At 42.5% G+C, this 19,574-nt stretch overlaps 1 protein-coding gene across 1 annotated transcript in view; it reads left to right on the forward strand.

Moving 5' to 3' along the window:
* Window positions 1-15,195: 15,195 nt before the first annotated feature.
* Window positions 15,196-19,574, forward strand: part of LOC103974104 (leucine-rich repeat receptor protein kinase HPCA1) — a 5,034-nt gene continuing 655 nt past the window's right edge. Inside the window, exons 1-19 of the mRNA XM_009388857.3 lie at window positions 15,196-15,564; window positions 15,678-15,801; window positions 15,873-15,944; window positions 16,056-16,130; window positions 16,226-16,297; window positions 16,380-16,541; window positions 16,663-16,737; window positions 16,815-16,886; window positions 16,993-17,064; window positions 17,137-17,205; window positions 17,284-17,358; window positions 17,440-17,511; window positions 17,608-17,742; window positions 17,835-18,313; window positions 18,402-18,557; window positions 18,653-18,792; window positions 18,908-19,127; window positions 19,215-19,450; window positions 19,545-19,574. The exon at window positions 19,545-19,574 is cut by the window's right edge and continues 655 nt beyond it. Of these exons, the coding sequence (XP_009387132.2) occupies window positions 15,477-15,564; window positions 15,678-15,801; window positions 15,873-15,944; window positions 16,056-16,130; window positions 16,226-16,297; window positions 16,380-16,541; window positions 16,663-16,737; window positions 16,815-16,886; window positions 16,993-17,064; window positions 17,137-17,205; window positions 17,284-17,358; window positions 17,440-17,511; window positions 17,608-17,742; window positions 17,835-18,313; window positions 18,402-18,557; window positions 18,653-18,792; window positions 18,908-19,127; window positions 19,215-19,450; window positions 19,545-19,574 (2,424 nt within the window). The 5' untranslated portion in view covers window positions 15,196-15,476. The remainder of the gene's footprint in view (window positions 15,565-15,677; window positions 15,802-15,872; window positions 15,945-16,055; window positions 16,131-16,225; window positions 16,298-16,379; window positions 16,542-16,662; window positions 16,738-16,814; window positions 16,887-16,992; window positions 17,065-17,136; window positions 17,206-17,283; window positions 17,359-17,439; window positions 17,512-17,607; window positions 17,743-17,834; window positions 18,314-18,401; window positions 18,558-18,652; window positions 18,793-18,907; window positions 19,128-19,214; window positions 19,451-19,544) is intronic.

The raw sequence follows: 19,574 nt of genomic DNA on the forward strand, positions 1-19,574 counted from the left end.
AATAGAGATGTCACCAGGAGGCAACATGGTGCAGCGGATTGTGGTGGAATAGTTCGTGGCAATGCGATTCACACAACCTAGCCCCGTGAGGGACTAGATCATACGGAGGTATGATCGGGAGCTATTGGAAGCTCCACTTCAGTGAACAACACGACGGCAAGAAGGGCTATGGATTCAAGGAGTGAAGGCCATGGTACCGTAGAGGCGGGTCTTCCGTGCGTGCATCGAATTTTGCATCGGATGAAAGCCTTGGTCATCAGCATATGGGGGCTGTGTTCCACTAAGGGAAAAGTTCGAATACAAGTACCAGTGAGTCCCATGGGAGGGACTTGATCATACAGCGGTATGATCGAAGCAGCTGGAGAGTTGGACTGCTCCAGAGCTCATATTCGCTTAAGGGAGCCCGACAAGTCAGAGGACAAGGTCGAGTAAGCGAACGTTGCTACCAAGGAAGCTAAGGAGAACAGAATCAGTGCAAACCCTACAACGTGATGGCAGAGGTCGTGCATGGGAGTTGCAGTCTGTCTTTCCATCGACCAAAAGGGTGCTGCTTGGAGAACACAGAGGTGTTGAAGTAACGGGTCAAAAGGGGCGAGGAAACGACGACGAGTCCAGAGGGACTTAGCTACCCAAAATCAAGCATTAGATAGAATGGAGGTGGACTCGGAGGAGTACCACAGAGGCATATCTACTGATTGTGAAGAAAAGGGATGCAGATGCGAGGCGACGGATAGTAGTGCCATGGGCATGGCAGCGCCATGGTACCGCAGAGGCGGGACTTCCGTGAAAGTCATTGATCCCTTGCTCTCATGGAGGGAGAGCGCTTGGTCGTAAAAGGGGCCGAGGAGGTGGAGCATGCAGAGGCAAAATCCAAGTACCGAGACAAGGCTGAAGGGCAGAGGCCAAGGAACTTCGTAAGACCGGTGTCAATGAGTTTCTCATCAAGATAGCCGAAAGTGAAGGACTTCGGGTCATGGGCATGGCAACGCCTTGGTACGAAGTAGTCAGTATGCGGTGTTGTACCTTCGCTACTCAAGGGAGTAGGCGGTAGGGTTGATGGAGAAGACGGTACAATCCCAGAGGCGACCAAATCTATTAGAGAATTACTCCAAGTTGGGGTGAAAACTTCCTGCATTCCAGAAGTTCAATGGCATTGAGAAGGTGAATCACAATAGCTAACTCAACACAAGGAGTCCAAACACTTCAAGTGCTTCAGAAGTGTGAGCAAAGAGCAGGCGAAGGCTAGTAACCAGCTCGATGCATGGAGTACAACCTCGAGGAGGCGGGCGAAGTCAAGTAACCTTTGCCTTCTCAACCCTTAAGAGAATGGGCGAAACCGAGTACCCCAATTCTCTTATCTATCCAGCAGAGGAGCTCTGCAAAAGTTCAAAGACCCTTCGAAGATAATGGAAGACAATAGTTGTCAAATCCTCACCAATGATGATCAGTGTTACTGAGAGTAGATTATCCGCTTCATTTCCCAACGAAATGTCAATCGAAAGTGGAAGTGATGTGAACCTACTTAGATGTGACAACTAAGTGAAAGAAGAGTCAATGAGCAAATTTTGTGGAGGAAGGACCCAAATCTTTAGAAGTTTGCGAGACGATGCTCGTTAAAAGCTCCAACAAGCATCCACCTAGTTCAAGCAGCATGAGGCATTTGAGAGACTGGCACCGTAAGGATGGTCTTTTCCTTCATTTGAAGGATCCACAGGAATCAACAAGGATCAACACAACTCAACCAACCCCACACCGGAGTCAGAGTCATTGGTGAGTTGAAGTAGCATGGCGGATCAAAAGGTTCGACTACTCGAAAATAATAGTGGAGAGCAGTTGGGAGCCAAGGGATGCATTGCAGCTGGAGCAAAAGATTGAAGACTCAGCAGAGGGAAGGAGTTGCAGTGTCGACAAAGGCTTCGATGAGGACGTCGAAGGAATAAGTGGGGGAGAATGTCACGGACAAACTTCTAAACAGGGTGTTTGATGTAATGCTTATGTATGTCCGTGTCTTTTGGTATGTTCATGCTTTGTACAGCATGTAGGGGGACGGTCGAAGGCTTGATAGTCCCATTTTAGTTGGGTTGGTGGCCGCTTTAGGCTTGTAAATAAAGGTTGTGTCATGTGGACACGTGTGAGAGATTTTCGGTCTATAATAGACCATTTTACCCTTTGTTGTGCAACTGTTCAGAGCTTGTAAAGTCTGTTTGTAATTTGCATTGTCTATAAAGTATTTTTCAGAGATGTTTACTTGTGGATCCTGAGTGAGGCTTTTTCTCTGTCCTGTTCTCTCTTTTGTGAGACCTAAGGGATCATGGGAGGCTTCGGGGAGGTTGACCTTTGCGGACGGACATGCAAGGGTGCCGCACGACTTAGGCAAAACCAACTAATTATGTGACAGTACGACGCAGTTTTAATCGTCGAAAGTTTTCCACTGCACTAATTCACCCCCCCCTCTTAGTGCTCTTGATCCTAACGAAGGTTAACTCCATTATCAATTGATTTTTCATCATAAAAAAGGGGGAGATTGTTGAATCTCGAATTTTGATGATGAAGTCAATTGTCATTTGTTATCTAATCCATATGCTGAGATAAGTGTGCAGGATTAACTACAATAGCAGTAAGATATGCAGTAGGAGTTATGCCGGAGTCAAGACCATGATCACGTTAGGGGTTCGAGAGTTCGACGAAAGTCCAGACGGTCATCAGAGGTTCTACGGGAACAAATCCAAGAAGTCTAGGAGTTTGCCAAAAAAGCTCGTTGGAAGTCGCCAAGTGGATCGTCGCAAGTCTAGGAGTTTGCCGGAAGTCCGCCGGAGCATTGTCGAGGGTTCGTCGGATGTTTGCCAAAAATTCACCGGAAGAAGCGATTGATGCACCGAAGCAAGTTGCAGTAATTGTCTTAAGAAATATTATAGTTAGCATGTAGATTAAGCTAGGAATGGGAGATGGTCCTATTAACATAATCTGGGGGCAATTGGGCCCTTGATAGACCCAAATTAAGCTGAATGGATCAGCCCATTCGGACCCAGATTTCTTGGTTGGCGGTGGCACCACACAAGAGCTCAGGAAAGCTGGGCAGTGCAACCGCCCAGGTCAAGCGATGGTACCGCCTGGGTTCAGTCTCCGAGCGAGACTAGGCGGTGGTACCACCCCTATCAGGTGGTGGAACTGCCTGGGCTCAGTCTTCGAGTGAGACTCGGCGGTGGTACTGCCCCTATCAGGTGGTGGTACCGCCTGAGCTCGGTCTCCGAGAGGTAGTACCACCCAGTTATGGCGGTAGTACCGCCAGGACCCCAGAAATCTGAAAGATGACATTTTTTAGCTCAAAATTCAAACCAGTTTAGGGCCTTTATAAACCCCACCCTTTCTTGCATGAAAGGGCACCGAAAATCTAATCTTGCTCTATGATTTTTAGAGCTCATAAGTGTTGTATAAGCTAAAAGTTCTCCTCCCTCTTTTCTTCTAAGTTTTGATCGTTCAAGAGAGGAGTGAAGTTTTGATCATTCAAGAGAGTGAAAATTCTATAAGGGTTGTCTCCTAAGCCCGTCAAAATAAGTGAAACTATAAAAGGATGGTTGGCCTTCGCCTATTGAAGGAAGGCCTCTAGTGGACGTCGGTGACCTCGTCAGTGGAAGAAACCAAAAGTGGATGTAGGTCAAGATTGACTGAACCATTCTAAAATTGCAGTGCTCTCTGGTTTGCATTTCTTCTTGTTGCTTAACTTATCGCAAATCTCCATATATGCTTTACTTCCTTATTACTTTTGCTTCACTCTCTTACGAACTCGCTTTCAAGTTAAGTTTCCGAAAACGGTTTTACATTGGAAATGATTTCATCGTACGAATGCAGTTTTAATCGTTGAAAGTTTTTTCACTGCACTAATTCACCCCCCCCTCCCCCCCCCTCTTAGTGCTCTTTGTTGAATCTCGGATTTTGATGATGAAGTCAATTGTCATTTGTTATCTAATCTATGTGTTGAGATAAGTGTGCAGGATTAACTACGATGAGAGTAAGACAAGCAGCAGGTGTTGCGCCGGAGTCAAGATCATGATCACGTTGGGAGTTCGAGAGTTCGACTGAAGTTCGGACGGTCGTCGGAGGTTCAGCGAGAACAAATCCGAGAAGTCCAGAAGCTTGCCAAGCGAAGCTCGTCGGAACTCGCCAGGTGGATCGTCGCAAAGTCCAGGAGTATGCCGGATGTCCGCAGAAGGATCACCGAGGGTTTATCGGATGATCGACGGAAGTTGGCCGGAAACTCGCCGGAAGAAGCGATTGACGCATCGGAGCAAAGCTGCAGAAGTTGTCTTAGAGTTAATCGTAGTTAGCATGATGATTAAGCATGAAAATGGGAGGTGATCCCATTAGCTTAATCTTAGGGCAATTGGGCCCCTGAAAAGATTCAAATTGGGCCGAATGGAGCGAACCATTCGGACCCTGATTGCACCAGGAGGTGCAACCGCCCCAGCCAAGAGGTGCAACCACCCAGAGCTCAGTCTTCGAGCTAGACTGGGCGGTGCAACCTCCTCTGTCAAGAGGTAGCACCGCTAGAGCTCAAGTTTCGAGCTCTGCCAGGCGATGCAACCACCGAGCTCAGTCTTCGAGCTCTGGCAGAGAGGTGCATCAGCCTGAGCTCAGTCTCGAGCTCTGCCAGGTGATGCAACCACCAAGCTCAGTCTTCGAGCTCTGGCAGAGAGGTGCATCAGCCTGAGCTCAGTTTCGAGCTCTGCCAAGTGATGCAACCACCGAGCTCAGATTTCGAGCTCTGCCAGGTGATGCAACCACCAAGCTCAGTCTTCGAGCTCTGCCAAGTGATGCAACCATCGAGCTCAGTCTTCGAGCTCTGGCAGAGAGGAGCAATCGCCTGAGCTCAGTCTTCGAGCTCTGCCAGGCGGTGCCACCTCTCCAGTCAAGAGGTGCAACCGCCTGATCCCAGAATTCTGGGATTTGATCGATTTGATCGTTTTGAGCTCGAATTTTGAATTGGGTTGGGGCCTATAAATACCCCACCCATTCAGCACTGAAAAGATACAGACCTACACCGAAATCTTGATCTTTTCTGTGATTCTAAGAGCTCAAAAGTGTTGTAAAGCCTTTAAGTCTCCTCCTTCTGTTCTTCAAGTTTTCAGTTGTAAAGTGAGGAGAGAAAGGTCTGTAAAGGTTGTCTCCTGAGCCTGTCAAAAGGAGAGAAATTGTAAAAGGGCAGTTTGGCCTTCGCCTATTGAAGGAAGGCCCCTAGTTGACGTCGGCAACCTCGCCGGTGGAGGAAGCCAAAAGTGGAGTAGGTCAAGGCTGACCGAACCACTCTAAATCTCTGGTTTGCGTTTATTTTCGAGCACTTTATCATTACTGCAAACCTCCTTCATTACTACTGCTCTCTGCACTTTCACGAACAAGTTCTAAGTGCTGTTCTTCCGAATCTGCATTCAGACGTAAATTCGTATTTTCATACATTACAGTTTACGTTTACGTTTGATTCTGCAGAACTGTCTTCCGTGCTTTTACGAACGAGCTTCTTTTGCAGTTTACACTTACATTTTGATCCTATTGATAACTGCAAACTGTCCTCTACAATTTTACGAACGAGTTTCAACATTTAGACGTAAAACTGCATTCAGACGTAAATCGGCTTTCCTCGCTCTATCATCAGATCTCAGTTCACGTTTACGTCTTGATTTCAACTGCATACTGCCTTCTACGAGTATACAAACAAGTTTCAAAGTTTAGACGTAAATCTGCGTCTAGACGTAAAACTGCGTTTAGACGTAAATCTGCGTTTAGACGTAAATCTGCGTTTAGACGTAAATCTGAGTTTAGACATAAATCTGCGTTTAGACGTAAAACTGCGTTTAGACGTAAATCTGCGTTTAGACGTAAATCTGCGTTTAGACGTAAAACTGCGTTTAGACGTAAATCTGAGTTTAGACGTAAACTGCGCTTAGACGCAAAACTGCGCTTAGACGCAATCTGCGCTTAGACGCAAACTGCACTTAGATACAAACTGAGAATTTGCTTTTGCATCATAATAGTTTTTGAACGAACGCAGCTTTTGGTTTTTAATCGCTGTAAGATTTCCGCTGCACTAATTCACCCCCCCCCCTCTTAGTGCTCTCGATCCTAACAATTGGTATCAGAGCAAGGTTAACTCTCTAAAGGATTAAAACCCAAGAGAGATGGCATACGCCGGAAACCAAGAGGGGCATTCGATTACACGTCCACCCATGTTCAGTGGAACGGACTACACTTACTGGAAGACCCGAATGAGGATCTTTCTTATTTCTATGGATTTTAAACTGTGGAACCTTGTTGAAAACGGATTTTCAAAGTCTTCTCTTCCAATGATCGATTGGAATGAGTTGGAAAAGAAGGCTTTCGCTCTTAATGCAAAGGCTATGAATGCCTTATTTTGCGCACTTGATAAAAACGAGTTTAATCGTATTTCAACTTGCGAAACTGCTTTTGATATTTGGCACACACTTGAAGTGACCCACGAGGGCACAAGTAGAGTGAAAGAGTCAAAAATCAATCTGTTGCTGCATTCTTTTGAACTTTTCCGAATGAAACCGAGTGAAACCATTGGCGACATGTTTACCCGTTTCACGGATGTCGTCAACGGTCTAAAAGGACTCGGAAAAAGTTTTTCGGATTTTGAACTCGTAAATAAAATACTAAGATCCCTTCCTAAAAGTTGGGATCCTAAAGTCACTGCCATTCAAGAGGCAAAGGATCTGCGCAACTTCCCTCTTGAAGAACTAATCGGGTCATTAATGACCTACGAAATGACTTGCAAAGCTCATGAAGAGCAAGAAGACATCCTTCCAAAGAACAGGAAGGATATGGCACTTAAAACTTCTGAATGCCACTTGAGAGAAAACTCAAGTGATGAGGATTGTGATGATGACTTGGCACTTTTGACAAGAAAGTTTAAGAAATTCTTCAAAAGAAACAAGTTTAAAAACGATGTGAAAAATAAACTTGAACCCAAGAAGGACCAAGTGATCTGCTACGAATGTAAAAAGCCGGGACACTACAAGAGTGATTGTCCCCAAGTCAAGAAAAGAACAACAAAGAAGAAGGCGCTCCAAGCAACATGGGATGATTCGAGCGCATCTGAGGAAGAGGAGTCCAACACCGAGCAAGTTGCTCATTACGCCTTAATGGCCATCGAAAACGAGGTAACAAATTTATTAGATGCTGATTTATCTTTCGATGAATTATTAAATGCCTTCCATGATTTATTTGATGAATGCAAAGTTATAAATAGAAAATACAAGTTGCTAAAAAGGGTACATGATAATCTTACTTGTGAGTTTGATAAGTTAAAAGTCGAACATCATGATAGTTTAAGTTCATGTATCAAATGTCATGATTTAGAAACTATACAAAAAGAAAACTTGCTACTTAAGGACACCTTGAAGAAATTCGAGGTTGGTAGCAAGTCATTAAACATGATCCTTACAAACAAGGGTCATGCTCCTAAAAGAAGTGGGATTGGATTTGTGAGGAGTCCTCACCAAAATCCAACTATCTTCATAAAAGGCTCCATCTTACATGTTCAACACCAAACCAAGTGCAACTTTTGTTGCAAGTTTGGACACAAGACACATTGTTGTCCCTTCAAGAAAATAAGTCCAAACAAATTAAGTTGGGTTCCTAAAGGAACCATGATAAGCTCTATGCAACATAATAGAAAATGTAGATCTATTTATGAGGCACCCAAAAGCAAATGGGTTCCTAAAGATCATCCCTTCCTATAAAAACATTAAAAGTCTAGGCCGGAGCAAGAAATAATATTCTGCTCCTTGACTCTCAATGGTCATAAACCAAGAATCAAAAAGGAACTCGCAACGCTTAAGTAACAAGTGGAAGTTGTGAAATCACAAATACGATACAACCTTATTAGAAACATATGATATCCAAATTCACATACCCCCCTGATCTTCAAAACCCGTTCATCTACGAATTAATTCTTGTAGAAACTAAATATGTCATCATCTTAAAAGGGATACCAAACAAACATACGTATGCACGTTAAAAGATCTATCTTGATCGTACAAAGAGCTTCTTCCTTAAATAAAAACTCATACGAAATCATGTAACAAACATTAATTGCTCTGAAACTCTCCTCAAGGCAAAGGCTCCCTAATCAAATCATCTTAGGTGCTCACTGGCTGCAGGCAGTGGCACCTCTCCAGCTGGCGGTGGCACCTCCAGCTATCACGGGTTGCCAGAGGTTGCACCGCTCCAGCCAGAGGTGCAACCGCCAGCAGCTCTGCCCTTTAAACCCACACTAGGGCCGGCTAAGGAACCGACCCCAACTCACCCCATTTCCTCCTCTACTCTTCCAAGTCTCCTCCATTCCCATTTCATTCCTCTAAGCCTTCCAAATACCTCCCATTTCGGAGCAAAACATCAAGAATCCTTCCTTCTCTTGAAGATTTCACAAAGGTACTCTCTAAGAAGCTCTTAAATTCTGTTTTGTTCTTCATTTATTTTAGCTTATCATCATCCCTCTAAACAGCAGTAGTTATGGGATCTAGAAGATCCTCAAGGGACAAGGGAAAGAGGAGAGTAGTAGAAGAGTTTGATCTCACTCTTTTTGATTCCAAAAACCATGCTGAAAAATTTCTCTCCTTCGAACTAAGAAGCATCAATAAGGGAAAATACGTAGATCTGAATGAACTAAGAGATGTAGAGACTATCCAATGGTTTGCAAACCTAAATCTACTTCCAATTTTGCAGATCAACGAACCCATTTATCCTAGACTAGTTAGATTGTTTTACAACAACATGCAAATAGATGATGAAGAAAGGATGTCAACCTATCTCTTAGGACAACACATCTCAATCACTGATAGATTCATCTGTGATATGATAGGTATTCCCATGAAAAGCATAGGACTTTACTTTAAAGGATCATGGAATGAAAAAAACCATTGAAACATCCTACGTTGAAGCCTTAGGAACAATCCTTGCCAATCCTAACATAGAATCTGTTCCTAAAAGTTGTGAACATCTATTGCCCTTTAACACTAAGATACTTCATCATATCATGACTAGTATAATTCTTCCTAAACAATACCATCATGATGAAGTGAGTCAATTGGAATTAGGAATTATGTACCTAATCATGAAAGGACGTGACATTTGTCTTGGCTATCTGATCCAACAAAACATGCTAGAATTATCTACGAAAGATATGATGCTCCCATATGGTGGAATAATTACTAGAATAATGAAAGCTTACGACATTCAAATACCACTAGAAGAAGAAGTAATGAAAACAGATAGATTCAGCATAATAAACAAAAATCTACTTCACCGACTAAGATGTCACTATAGAAACGGTAACTGGGTTAGAATGCCTAGAAGAACTGATCCCCCTCAGCCTGAACCTGAACCTGAACCAGAGCCGGAAACCCCAGTCTTTAGGAGTACCCAATCTCCTCCGATCTGTCCCTTTGAGGAAACACATCCGGTTGAGCAAACTCACACATCATCCATCGAAGATATCGGGATTCGGATGGACCGATTTGAACAAAGACAAGAACGGCTTGAACTTCGACAAGATCAAATCCTAACCGAGCTGCAGCAAATCCATCGACAATTTGACTCTTTACTTAGGCACTTTAATCTTCCACCTCATGAATAAGCTTGTATGAACATCTGCTGTTTTTGATATGACATGTTGTAAACTCCTTATGTTATTCATGAAGGACTTTGTCTTTATGGTTACCTGATATGCTGTACATATGTTACCCTGATATGGTTATCTTTGTTTGTGTAAGCATATTTGCAAACATCTCTTGTTGTTTATCTCGGTTTTTGCACTGAAACTAAAAAAGGTTTAAAAGCCTATGCCTTGAAAAATATGAAGCAACATACCAATGTAAGTTGATGAGTCAGCAGTATAACATTGATATGGTTGCTATTACTAATATGATTGCTATGTATCAAGATATCAAACAAAAATTTGCATCGTACGAGCTGATATCTTACCATGTGATGCAATGCTACACTTGCTGAAATAAAAATCTTGCTATGCAATATGATAGAATGCTGCACTTGAAATAATTGTGTTACTACATCAAAAGCTTAACACTCAAGAATCAAACACATTGATATTAGACATCACTTTATACGAGATCATGTTTCTAATCATGATGTAACCATAGAGTTTATTGATACCAAACATCAACTGGCTGATATCTTCACAAAACCCTTATGTGAAGAACAATTTGATTACATAAGAAAAGAATTAGGAATGTTGATTTGTCCAAATACTTAAACTAGTTAAAAATATTTTTCGGATGTTATTACTATTACATGCCTTGACAACGCTTGATCAAATAACATGTTGCAAATTATGTGACAAATATTTTTAACCAAATGCATGTAAGAAGTTCATTTTTCGGTTTGTATGCTAAAAATGGGATGTTCCTGTACACTCTTATGAAAACTCTTTGAAAAATGACTTTCCTCCGTCAAGCAAAAACAATAAAGAGATATATGTGTCATGACTTCCTTTATGTACTTGATAATGCTATCATGCTTTTTGTTGATGACAAAGGGGGAGAAACATATGAATTGATAAACACTATGTCATAGCTGAACTGCCATAATCATGTCTATGTCATAGTTGCAAATACTTGAGTGATGCTATAAACAATGTTATGCCATCCTTGCATCACCAAGAGATATGTGAACATGTGCTATAGTTTGCATCATATCTTGATTTGATATTCTATAGAAAATGCAAACTTGCTAGAAAATCTCAAATGTGTGCATCATGTAAAAAGTCCTTCGTAGCTTTATATTATTACATGATGAATAGTTACAAACACAATCATACAAACTTGATGATGTATGTCATGCCTTGACATCATTCTTGAAGAGATACATCATGATGGGCATCATGATGAGAGCATTGATAAGTTTAACTGATCTAACTTATCAATACGTCACTTGAATTCTTTGGTCTTGAATTCAAGGTTGACTTATCTCAACTATGGCATATAGATAGGGGGAGTTAAGGACAACTCCTTTATCAATTGATTGTCATCATCAAAAAGGGGGAGATTGTTGAATCTCGGATTTTGATGATGAAGTCAATTGTCATTTGTTATCTAATCTATGTGTTGAGATAAGTGTGCAGGATTAACTACGATGAGAGTAAGACAAGCAGCAGGTGTTACGCCGGAGTCAAGATCATGATCACGTTGGGAGTTCGACGGAAGTTCGGACGGTCGTCGGAGGTTCAGCGAGAACAGATCCGAGAAGTCCAGAAGCTTGCCAAGCGAAGCTCGTCGGAACTCGCCAGGTGGATCGTCGCAAAGTCCAGGAGTATGCCGGATGTCCGCAGAAGGATCACCGAGGGTTTATCGGATGATCGACGGAAGTTGGCCGGAAACTCGCCGGAAGAAGCGATTGACGCATCGGAGCAAAGCTGCAGAAGTTGTCTTAGAGTTAATCGTAGTTAGCATGATGATTAAGCATGAAAATGGGAGGTGATCCCATTAGCTTAATCTTGGGGCAATTGGGCCCCTGAAAAGATTCAAATTGGGCCGAATGGAGCGAACCATTCGGACCCTGATTGCACCAGGAGGTGCAACCGCCCCAGCCAAGAGGTGCAACCGCCCAGAGCTCAGTCTTCGAGCTAGACTGGGCGGTGCAACCTCCTCTGTCAAGAGGTAGCACCGCCAGAGCTCAAGTTTCGAGCTCTGCCAGGCGATGCAACCACCGAGCTCAGTCTTCGAGCTCTGGCAGAGAGGTGCATCAGCCTGAGCTCAGTCTCGAGCTCTGCCAGGTGATGCAACCACCAAGCTCAGTCTTCGAGCTCTGGCAGAGAGGTGCATCAGCCTGAGCTCAGTTTCGAGCTCTGCCAGGTGATGCAACCACCGAGCTCAGATTTCGAGCTCTGCCAGGTGATGCAACCACCAAGCTCAGTCTTCGAGCTCTGCCAAGTGATGCAACCATCGAGCTCAGTCTTCGAGCTCTGGCAGAGAGGAGCAATCGCCTGAGCTCAGTCTTCGAGCTCTGCCAGGCGGTGCCACCTCTCCAGTCAAGAGGTGCAACCGCCTGATCCCAGAATTCTGGGATTTGATCGATTTGATCGTTTTGAGCTCGAATTTTGAATTGGGTTGGGGCCTATAAATACCCCACCCATTCAGCACTGAAAAGATACAGACCTACACCGAAATCTTGATCTTTTCTGTGATTCTAAGAGCTCAAAAGTGTTGTAAAGCCTTTAAGTCTCCTCCTTCTGTTCTTCAAGTTTTCAGTTGTAAAGTGAGGAGAGAAAGGTCTGTAAAGGTTGTCTCCTGAGCCTGTCAAAAGGAGAGAAATTGTAAAAGGGCAGTTTGGCCTTCGCCTATTGAAGGAAGGCCCCTAGTTGACGTCGGCAACCTCGTCGGTGGAGGAAGCCAAAAGTGGAGTAGGTCAAGGCTGACCGAACCACTCTAAATCTCTGGTTTGCGTTTATTTTCGAGCACTTTATCATTACTGCAAACCTCCTTCATTACTACTGCTCTCTGCGCTTTCACGAACAAGTTCTAAGTGCTGTTCTTCCGAATCTGCATTCAGACGTAAATTCGTATTTTCATACATTACAGTTTACGTTTACGTTTGATTCTGCAGAACTGTCTTCCGTGCTTTTACGAACGAGCTTCTTTTGCAGTTTACACTTACATTTTGATCCTATTGATAACTGCAAACTGTCCTCTACAATTTTACGAACGAGTTTCAACATTTAGACGTAAAACTGCATTCAGACGTAAATCGGCTTTCCTCGCTCAATCATCAGATCTCAGTTCACGTTTACGTCTTGATTTCAACTGCATACTGCCTTCTGCGAGTATACAAACAAGTTTCAAAGTTTAGACGTAAATCTGCGTCTAGACGTAAAACTGCGTTTAGACGTAAATTTGCGTTTAGACGTAAATCTGCGTTTAGACGTAAATCTGAGTTTAGACGTAAATCTGCGTTTAGACGTAAAACTACGTTTAGACATAAATCTGCGTTTAGACGTAAATCTGCGTTTAGATGTAAATCTGCGTTTAGACGTAAAACTGCGTTTAGACGTAAATCTGAGTTTAGACGTAAACTGCGCTTAGACGCAAAACTGCGCTTAGACGCAATCTGCGCTTAGACGCAAACTGCACTTAGATACAAACTGAGAATTTGCTTTTGCATCATAATAGTTTTTGAACGAACACAGCTTTTGGTTTTTAATCGCTGTAAGATTTCCGCTGCACTAATTCACCCCCCCCCCTCTTAGTGCTCTCGATCCTAACACTCTTGATCCTAACAATTTGTTCATCTAGCGTTTCGTCCGATTCTTTAACGCATCGTCCTCTCCTTCGACATATTGCCCAATCGGCATGTTGACCTCCCGCAACTTCCGATCTCCTTGGCGCAATGTCCGATCCTTCAGCCGATACTCAAACTCACGACACGAAGTCCTTTTATCGGCATGTCGACCGATCCTCCGGCCCGGCGTCCAATTTTCTGACATGTTTCACTCCGACCCAACATCTGATTCCTCTTGTTTTAATCGATTTACCTTTTTTGATTAAAGTTAGTCTTAGATCACACAAAACATAAATTAGATCGTAAACTCATTAATTGATTTCATCGTCAGAATCCGATATTCAATAATATATATGTCATGAAAAATGATAAATAATTTTAAAATCTTGAAATGATAAATAATAGATATATTTCTCAAAATCTAGAAATTCTATACTTATCACATAAAAATCCGAAAACAAAAAAAAAAAATCTCGCATTATGTGTGTTGATGTCTATTCAAGAAATCACCATCCCCATATAATCATGAAATCCTTCCATATAATTTTGGAATGAGAGAACGGCGATTTTCCTTTTAAAAATCTTTTTTGAGCTTTTCATAAAAGGTGCTTGTTCTTTTGGTTTTTCATAAACATAAACGTTGCATCTTAATTCAAATGGTATTCAAATTGCCCTAAGAAAGTTGATTATATTATTCCCATCCATTATAGTGTTTTGGTCACCACAATAAAAAGATTATTTTAAAAATATTTTAATGATATAAATGGACTCAATATATCAATCTAATCAACTTCAAGCCTGAGAATTTAGTACCGTAATGGCGTATGAACAATAACAACTAAAAAGATACAATATGATGATAATTATAGTATTTTTCTAGTAACTTTAAAATATTTATTTTTAATAGTTTTATAATATTTTTAATACCACAATTAAAATACTATAATGTTATTAGAAAACACTATAAGTGAGTCAAATGGAGTCAAAACACATCAGAAATCATATAATATATCATAGTAGGATCTAAATAGGTATTTATAATAATTTAAAAATAATATCACCCAAATATAAATAAAAATTAACTTATTTTAATATTTTAATAATCATAATAAAAACACTACAAAACCTACTTAAAAACATCGTATATGATCTAAATCGACTCATAATCTTAATGAAACTAACTACAAACTTAAAAATATGGTATCGTAATGGTCTATGAGCAATGACAAATAGTAGATATAATATGATGTCACTTATAGTATTTTTTAATAGTTTTATATTTTTAATATCTTAATAAAAATATTATTAAAATATACTCTAGATGAGCTAAATAAAAGCACCGTATTGGTTTAAAACTAATGAAAAAAATTAATAGAAAGAATTGATAAAGGGTATTTTAGATATTTTATTAAATTAGAGGACAATGTCCAAGGAAAACTGAAAGAAGGGCACCTTTTGAAAAAAAACTTTTGTAGAAAAATCGTCCGTCAAAAAAAATTAAAAAGAAATTAGAGAAGAGTGGTCAAAGAGAGGAGATTGAATCTTTCATTTGATGATGGCCTCAGCAGTTCTTTTGTGCTTTGCGTTTATCCTGAATTAATAAGACCACTCCCAGGCGTTGACCGACGCAACTATGACCAACTAGGAGCCAGCTGCTGAGAGTTGACTTTTACCAAGTCAGTGCAGAGAATGCTGCGCTCAGATGGCAACTCTTCCGATTGCTTCTTTCCAACAACTAAACAAGATTATATCCATTTTCAAAGAGGCAGTTGGTACAAGTTATTGGGTGACAGGGAAGAATTGATCAGAGCGGGGTCCACCACCCAACAACCCATTCAATAATTACAAATAGATGAAACACGCCTGGAACGATTCAAACAGCACGTGCAGCTTCCTTGTTCAAACCCCGAGAAATGGCAACGAGTCCAATCCCCATTACCTCATTCTTGCATGGTGCTTACGGAATCAAATCGATCTCATTTCACATGATAGAATGGCTTCCAAGACAAGTCTAACCTTCCTTCCATCTTCATCAATTGTTCCTCAGCTACTAAGGCGTGGAAAAGAGAGGAGAATTATTGCGGGTTATGGTTGTTGGATCTGACATAACCGAGGCCTTGTGATATCGAGGGTGATCGATCACTCGCCGGTGACTTCGCTGGCCTTCCGACATGGGCACCGTCTCCGGCCTTTTGCTCGTGTTCATGATCCTTACAGGTCATCTTCGTCTTGGTTCCTGCGACACCGATCCCCAGGATGGTAAGTTCTCGTGCCGCTGCAGCATCTTCTCTGGTCGTATGAACTCTCGGAATGGATTGCAAAAAAAAACATTCCTCTTTGATTTCTTATGTTGATGAGAAAGAAATGTACAGCTGCCGCTCTGCGATCCATGCTGAGTGAGTGGAAGAATGCTCCACCAACGTGGGGGCAGTCGAGTGATCCCTGTGGTTCGCCATGGGAAGGAGTTTTCTGCGACGCCTCCAGGGTGACCTCACTGTGAGTTTGCTGCAAACCTGACCTCCTTGTCGAGATCTCCCTTCCATATGCTTAAGCTGTGGTCATTGCAGGAGACTGTCCACGATGGGAATCAAAGGTACATTAAGCAGCGACATAAGCCAACTCACGGAGTTGCAATCCTTGTACGTTGTCTTCTCCTAAACCAAATTCTGATTAAACCTGTGATTGCAAATGACGTTGCAACATTTTCAGTAGTATGCATAAATCTCACTTAATAGCACATCTATTTGCAGGGATCTGTCGTACAACGGAGATCTCGGTGGGCTACTCACTCCAAATATTGGGAACCTGAAGAAGCTCACCACTTTGTAAGCACGGAACGGACTCCCAAACACTGAAAACCGATTCCTATTAGTTTGACACGTAATGAATTGGCTGAAACTTGTGTTGTTCCACTTACCAGGATCTTGGCTGGCTGTAGCTTCAATGGCAAAATCCCAGAGGAATTAGGCAACTTGAAACTGCTCTCCTTCTTGTAAGCGTTCCCTTTTTTTGTTTTACACAATTCCATCATTGTTCTTCGAATGTCATAATTGGCTGTCAATCAAACTCGCCAGGGCTCTGAATTCAAACAAGTTCAACGGCAGGATTCCAGCTTCACTGGGTCTCCTCTCTAATCTGTATTGGCTAGATCTGGCAGACAACCAGTTGATTGGATCTCTCCCTATCTCGGTCAACGCGACACCGGGCCTGGACCGGCTCCTCAACACCAAGCACTTGTAAGTAATGGCTCAATCTACTTCCATCGAAGAGAAGGATTAATCTGGTTGTGCGTTGCAACTGGGTTGACCAGAACATGATGAATAAATGATACGAGTTACTGTTCCGGTTGATTCGCAGTCACTTCAACAAGAACCAGTTATCAGGAGAAATTCCAGAACAACTCTTCAGCTCCGAGATGACACTGATACACATGTAAGTTTGGATTTTGAGTCTTTTGTACTGATCGCCTCCCATTAGTTTCAAAGGACTGCAATCGTGATCTCTGGCAGACTCTTCGACTCGAATAAATTTACTGGTCCGATTCCATCCTCGGTACAACTGGTGAAAACGCTCGAGGTTCTGTAAGTGACGTGGACTGATGATGTTTTCTTTGCCTTTCTTTATCGACCGCTTGAAGGGTTGGAATCTTTTGATCTCACGTGCTGTGCTATCTTCTTCTTCGAACAGTCGGCTTGACAATAATGCTTTGGGAGGTCCTGTTCCATCCGACATTAACAATCTCACAAGCATCAATGAACTGTAAGTGATGATATCATAGGCGGCGAATCCATCACGGGCTGCTGACACACTCGCTGTTTCCTTTTCTTGCAGGAACTTGGCAAACAATCAATTAACTGGATCGCTGCCGAATCTGACAGGAATGAACAACCTCAATTATGTGTAAGCAACCATTGTGTAGCTCTGCTACCGACCAACATAAACTTCCTCGACTTATCCCTTGCATGATGTGTGGTACAGTGACTTGAGCAACAACTCCTTCAGTCCTTCAGAAGCTCCGGGGTGGTTCACCACAATAGAATCTCTCACCACCTTGTGAGTCTCCTTACCACGTTCTGCGCTTTTGCTTGGAATTAAGTCAAGGGAGCTGAGACATCATTGTTGGTCCATTTGCAGAGTCATAGAATCTGGAGGGCTTTTTGGCCAAATTCCGCAAGGTTTATTCAGCTTGCCTCAATTGCAGCAAGTGTGAGTTCATTAACAAGTTCCAATCGAATCCTATAAGGAACATTTCTTCTAGCATTCCCCTCGTATAGAAATCTCATCAGCTCATACATTCAACAGGTTGCTTGATAATAATAGATTCAATGGTACACTGAACATGGGCAGCATCATCAGTCCACAACTACAGCTAGTAAATTTCAGGAACAATTCCATCGATGAGGTCGTGCTAACATCCAGTTTCACCAAAACTCTAATGTGAGTTCATCTCGAAATGTTCTTTCGTATTCTTCACGGACTCATACGCAAGCATGATTTCATGTTTCTCTTTTGTTGCTCGACAACTGCAGACTGTATGGAAATCCTCTGTGCAGTTCTTCCGCCGAAAACACCAAAAGCTATTGCCTCCTGCAGCAACAAGCAGAAACGCCGTACTCCACCAGTTTAGCCAATTGCGGTGGTTCTACATCATGCTCCTCGGAGCAGAAACTTAACCCTCGGAGCTGTTCCTGTGCCTATCCATATCAAGGATTGATGGTTTTCAGAGCACCCTCCTTCCGAGATCTGACGAATGCCACCTTGTTCCAAGAGCTGGAGACGAGTCTGCGGACTAAACTTGGACTTGCTCCAAGTTCCGTATACATTTCCGACCTCTTCTTCAACAGTGATAACTACATTCAACTCAACCTGGCGCTGTTCCCTTCGAGTGGAATGTACTTCAACCGGTCAGAGATCCAAAGAATTGGGTTTTATCTGAGCAACCAAACCTACAAACCTCCTGACATTTTTGGACCATATTATTTCCTAGCATTCCCGTACACCTTCTCGGGTATCAATCCACACTTCCTCCGACTTCGAACCTGAACGCTGCCTTGTTGTAGATTAAATTTGCTGAAGAAGTAACTTAATATTCACAGGTGGGAAGAGTGGAAAGACGACAATAAGTACAGGCGCTATTGCTGGAATAGCTGCCGGCTGCATCATACTTGTTATTGGACTTGTTTGTGTTGGGATCTATGCCTATCTACAAAAGCAAAAGGCTAAAAGAGCTATTGAACAGAGCAGGCCTTTCGGTAATTTTCCTTTCCCAGCAGGAGATTGTGAACAAGATGTTAGGTAAGTAATAGTGTTGGATGGCACCATAGATGACGTTTCCTCGACTTTGCAGCTTCATGGGGAGCCGGTGGTAAAGACGATGGTAGCGCACCGCAACTCAAAGGAGCAAGATGGTTTCCTTTCGACGAGATCAAGAAATGCACCAACAATTTCTCAGACGCCAATGAAATCGGTTCTGGGGGCTATGGAAAGGTACATCAATCAACAACTACATCAATGGTTCTCTAATGAAAACTTTCTGCCTGAATTCATTCGAGAAAAGATTGAACCAAGGAGAAAGCAATGAACTTTGTGACTTCTTTTCCAGGTCTACAGAGGAATTCTTTCGAGTGGGCAGATGGTTGCAATCAAGAGGGCGCAGCAAGGATCCATGCAAGGAGCGCTAGAATTCAAGACAGAGATCGAACTGCTCTCTAGGGTTCACCACAAAAATCTGGTAGACCTTGTAGGTTTTTGTTTCGAACAAGGGGAACAGATGCTGGTATACGAATACATTCCCAATGGAACATTAAGGGAGAACTTGACAGGTCTGCAACACGGCCACTTCTCAGAGGAACCTGATCCAATCATTTACCATTAATAACCTGGCCTTCCTTTTCTCTCGTAATCTGCAGGCAGAAGTGGCAGACAGTTGGATTGGAAGAAGAGACTACGAATCGCACTGGGCTCAGCCAGAGGATTAGCTTATCTTCATGAGTTAGCTGATCCACCCATAATTCACAGAGATGTCAAGTCCACCAATATCCTTGTGGATGAAAGTTTGAATGCAAAGGTTGCAGATTTTGGCCTGTCAAAACTAGTATCGGACAGCGGAAAGGGACATGTTTCCACCCAAGTTAAAGGAACGTTGGTGAGAGTCCGTCTCTGAACTATTTTCCCATGCATTCACCAAACTTTTGCATCTCGCAGCTCAGCTAATGCATCGCTTGGTTCAACTTTTGCAGGGTTACCTGGATCCAGAGTACTACATGACT

The sequence above is a fragment of the Musa acuminata genome, chromosome BXJ2-8, assembly GCF_036884655.1.
Source record: "Musa acuminata AAA Group cultivar baxijiao chromosome BXJ2-8, Cavendish_Baxijiao_AAA, whole genome shotgun sequence".
In the NCBI taxonomy this organism is placed as follows: Eukaryota; Viridiplantae; Streptophyta; class Magnoliopsida; order Zingiberales; family Musaceae; genus Musa; species Musa acuminata.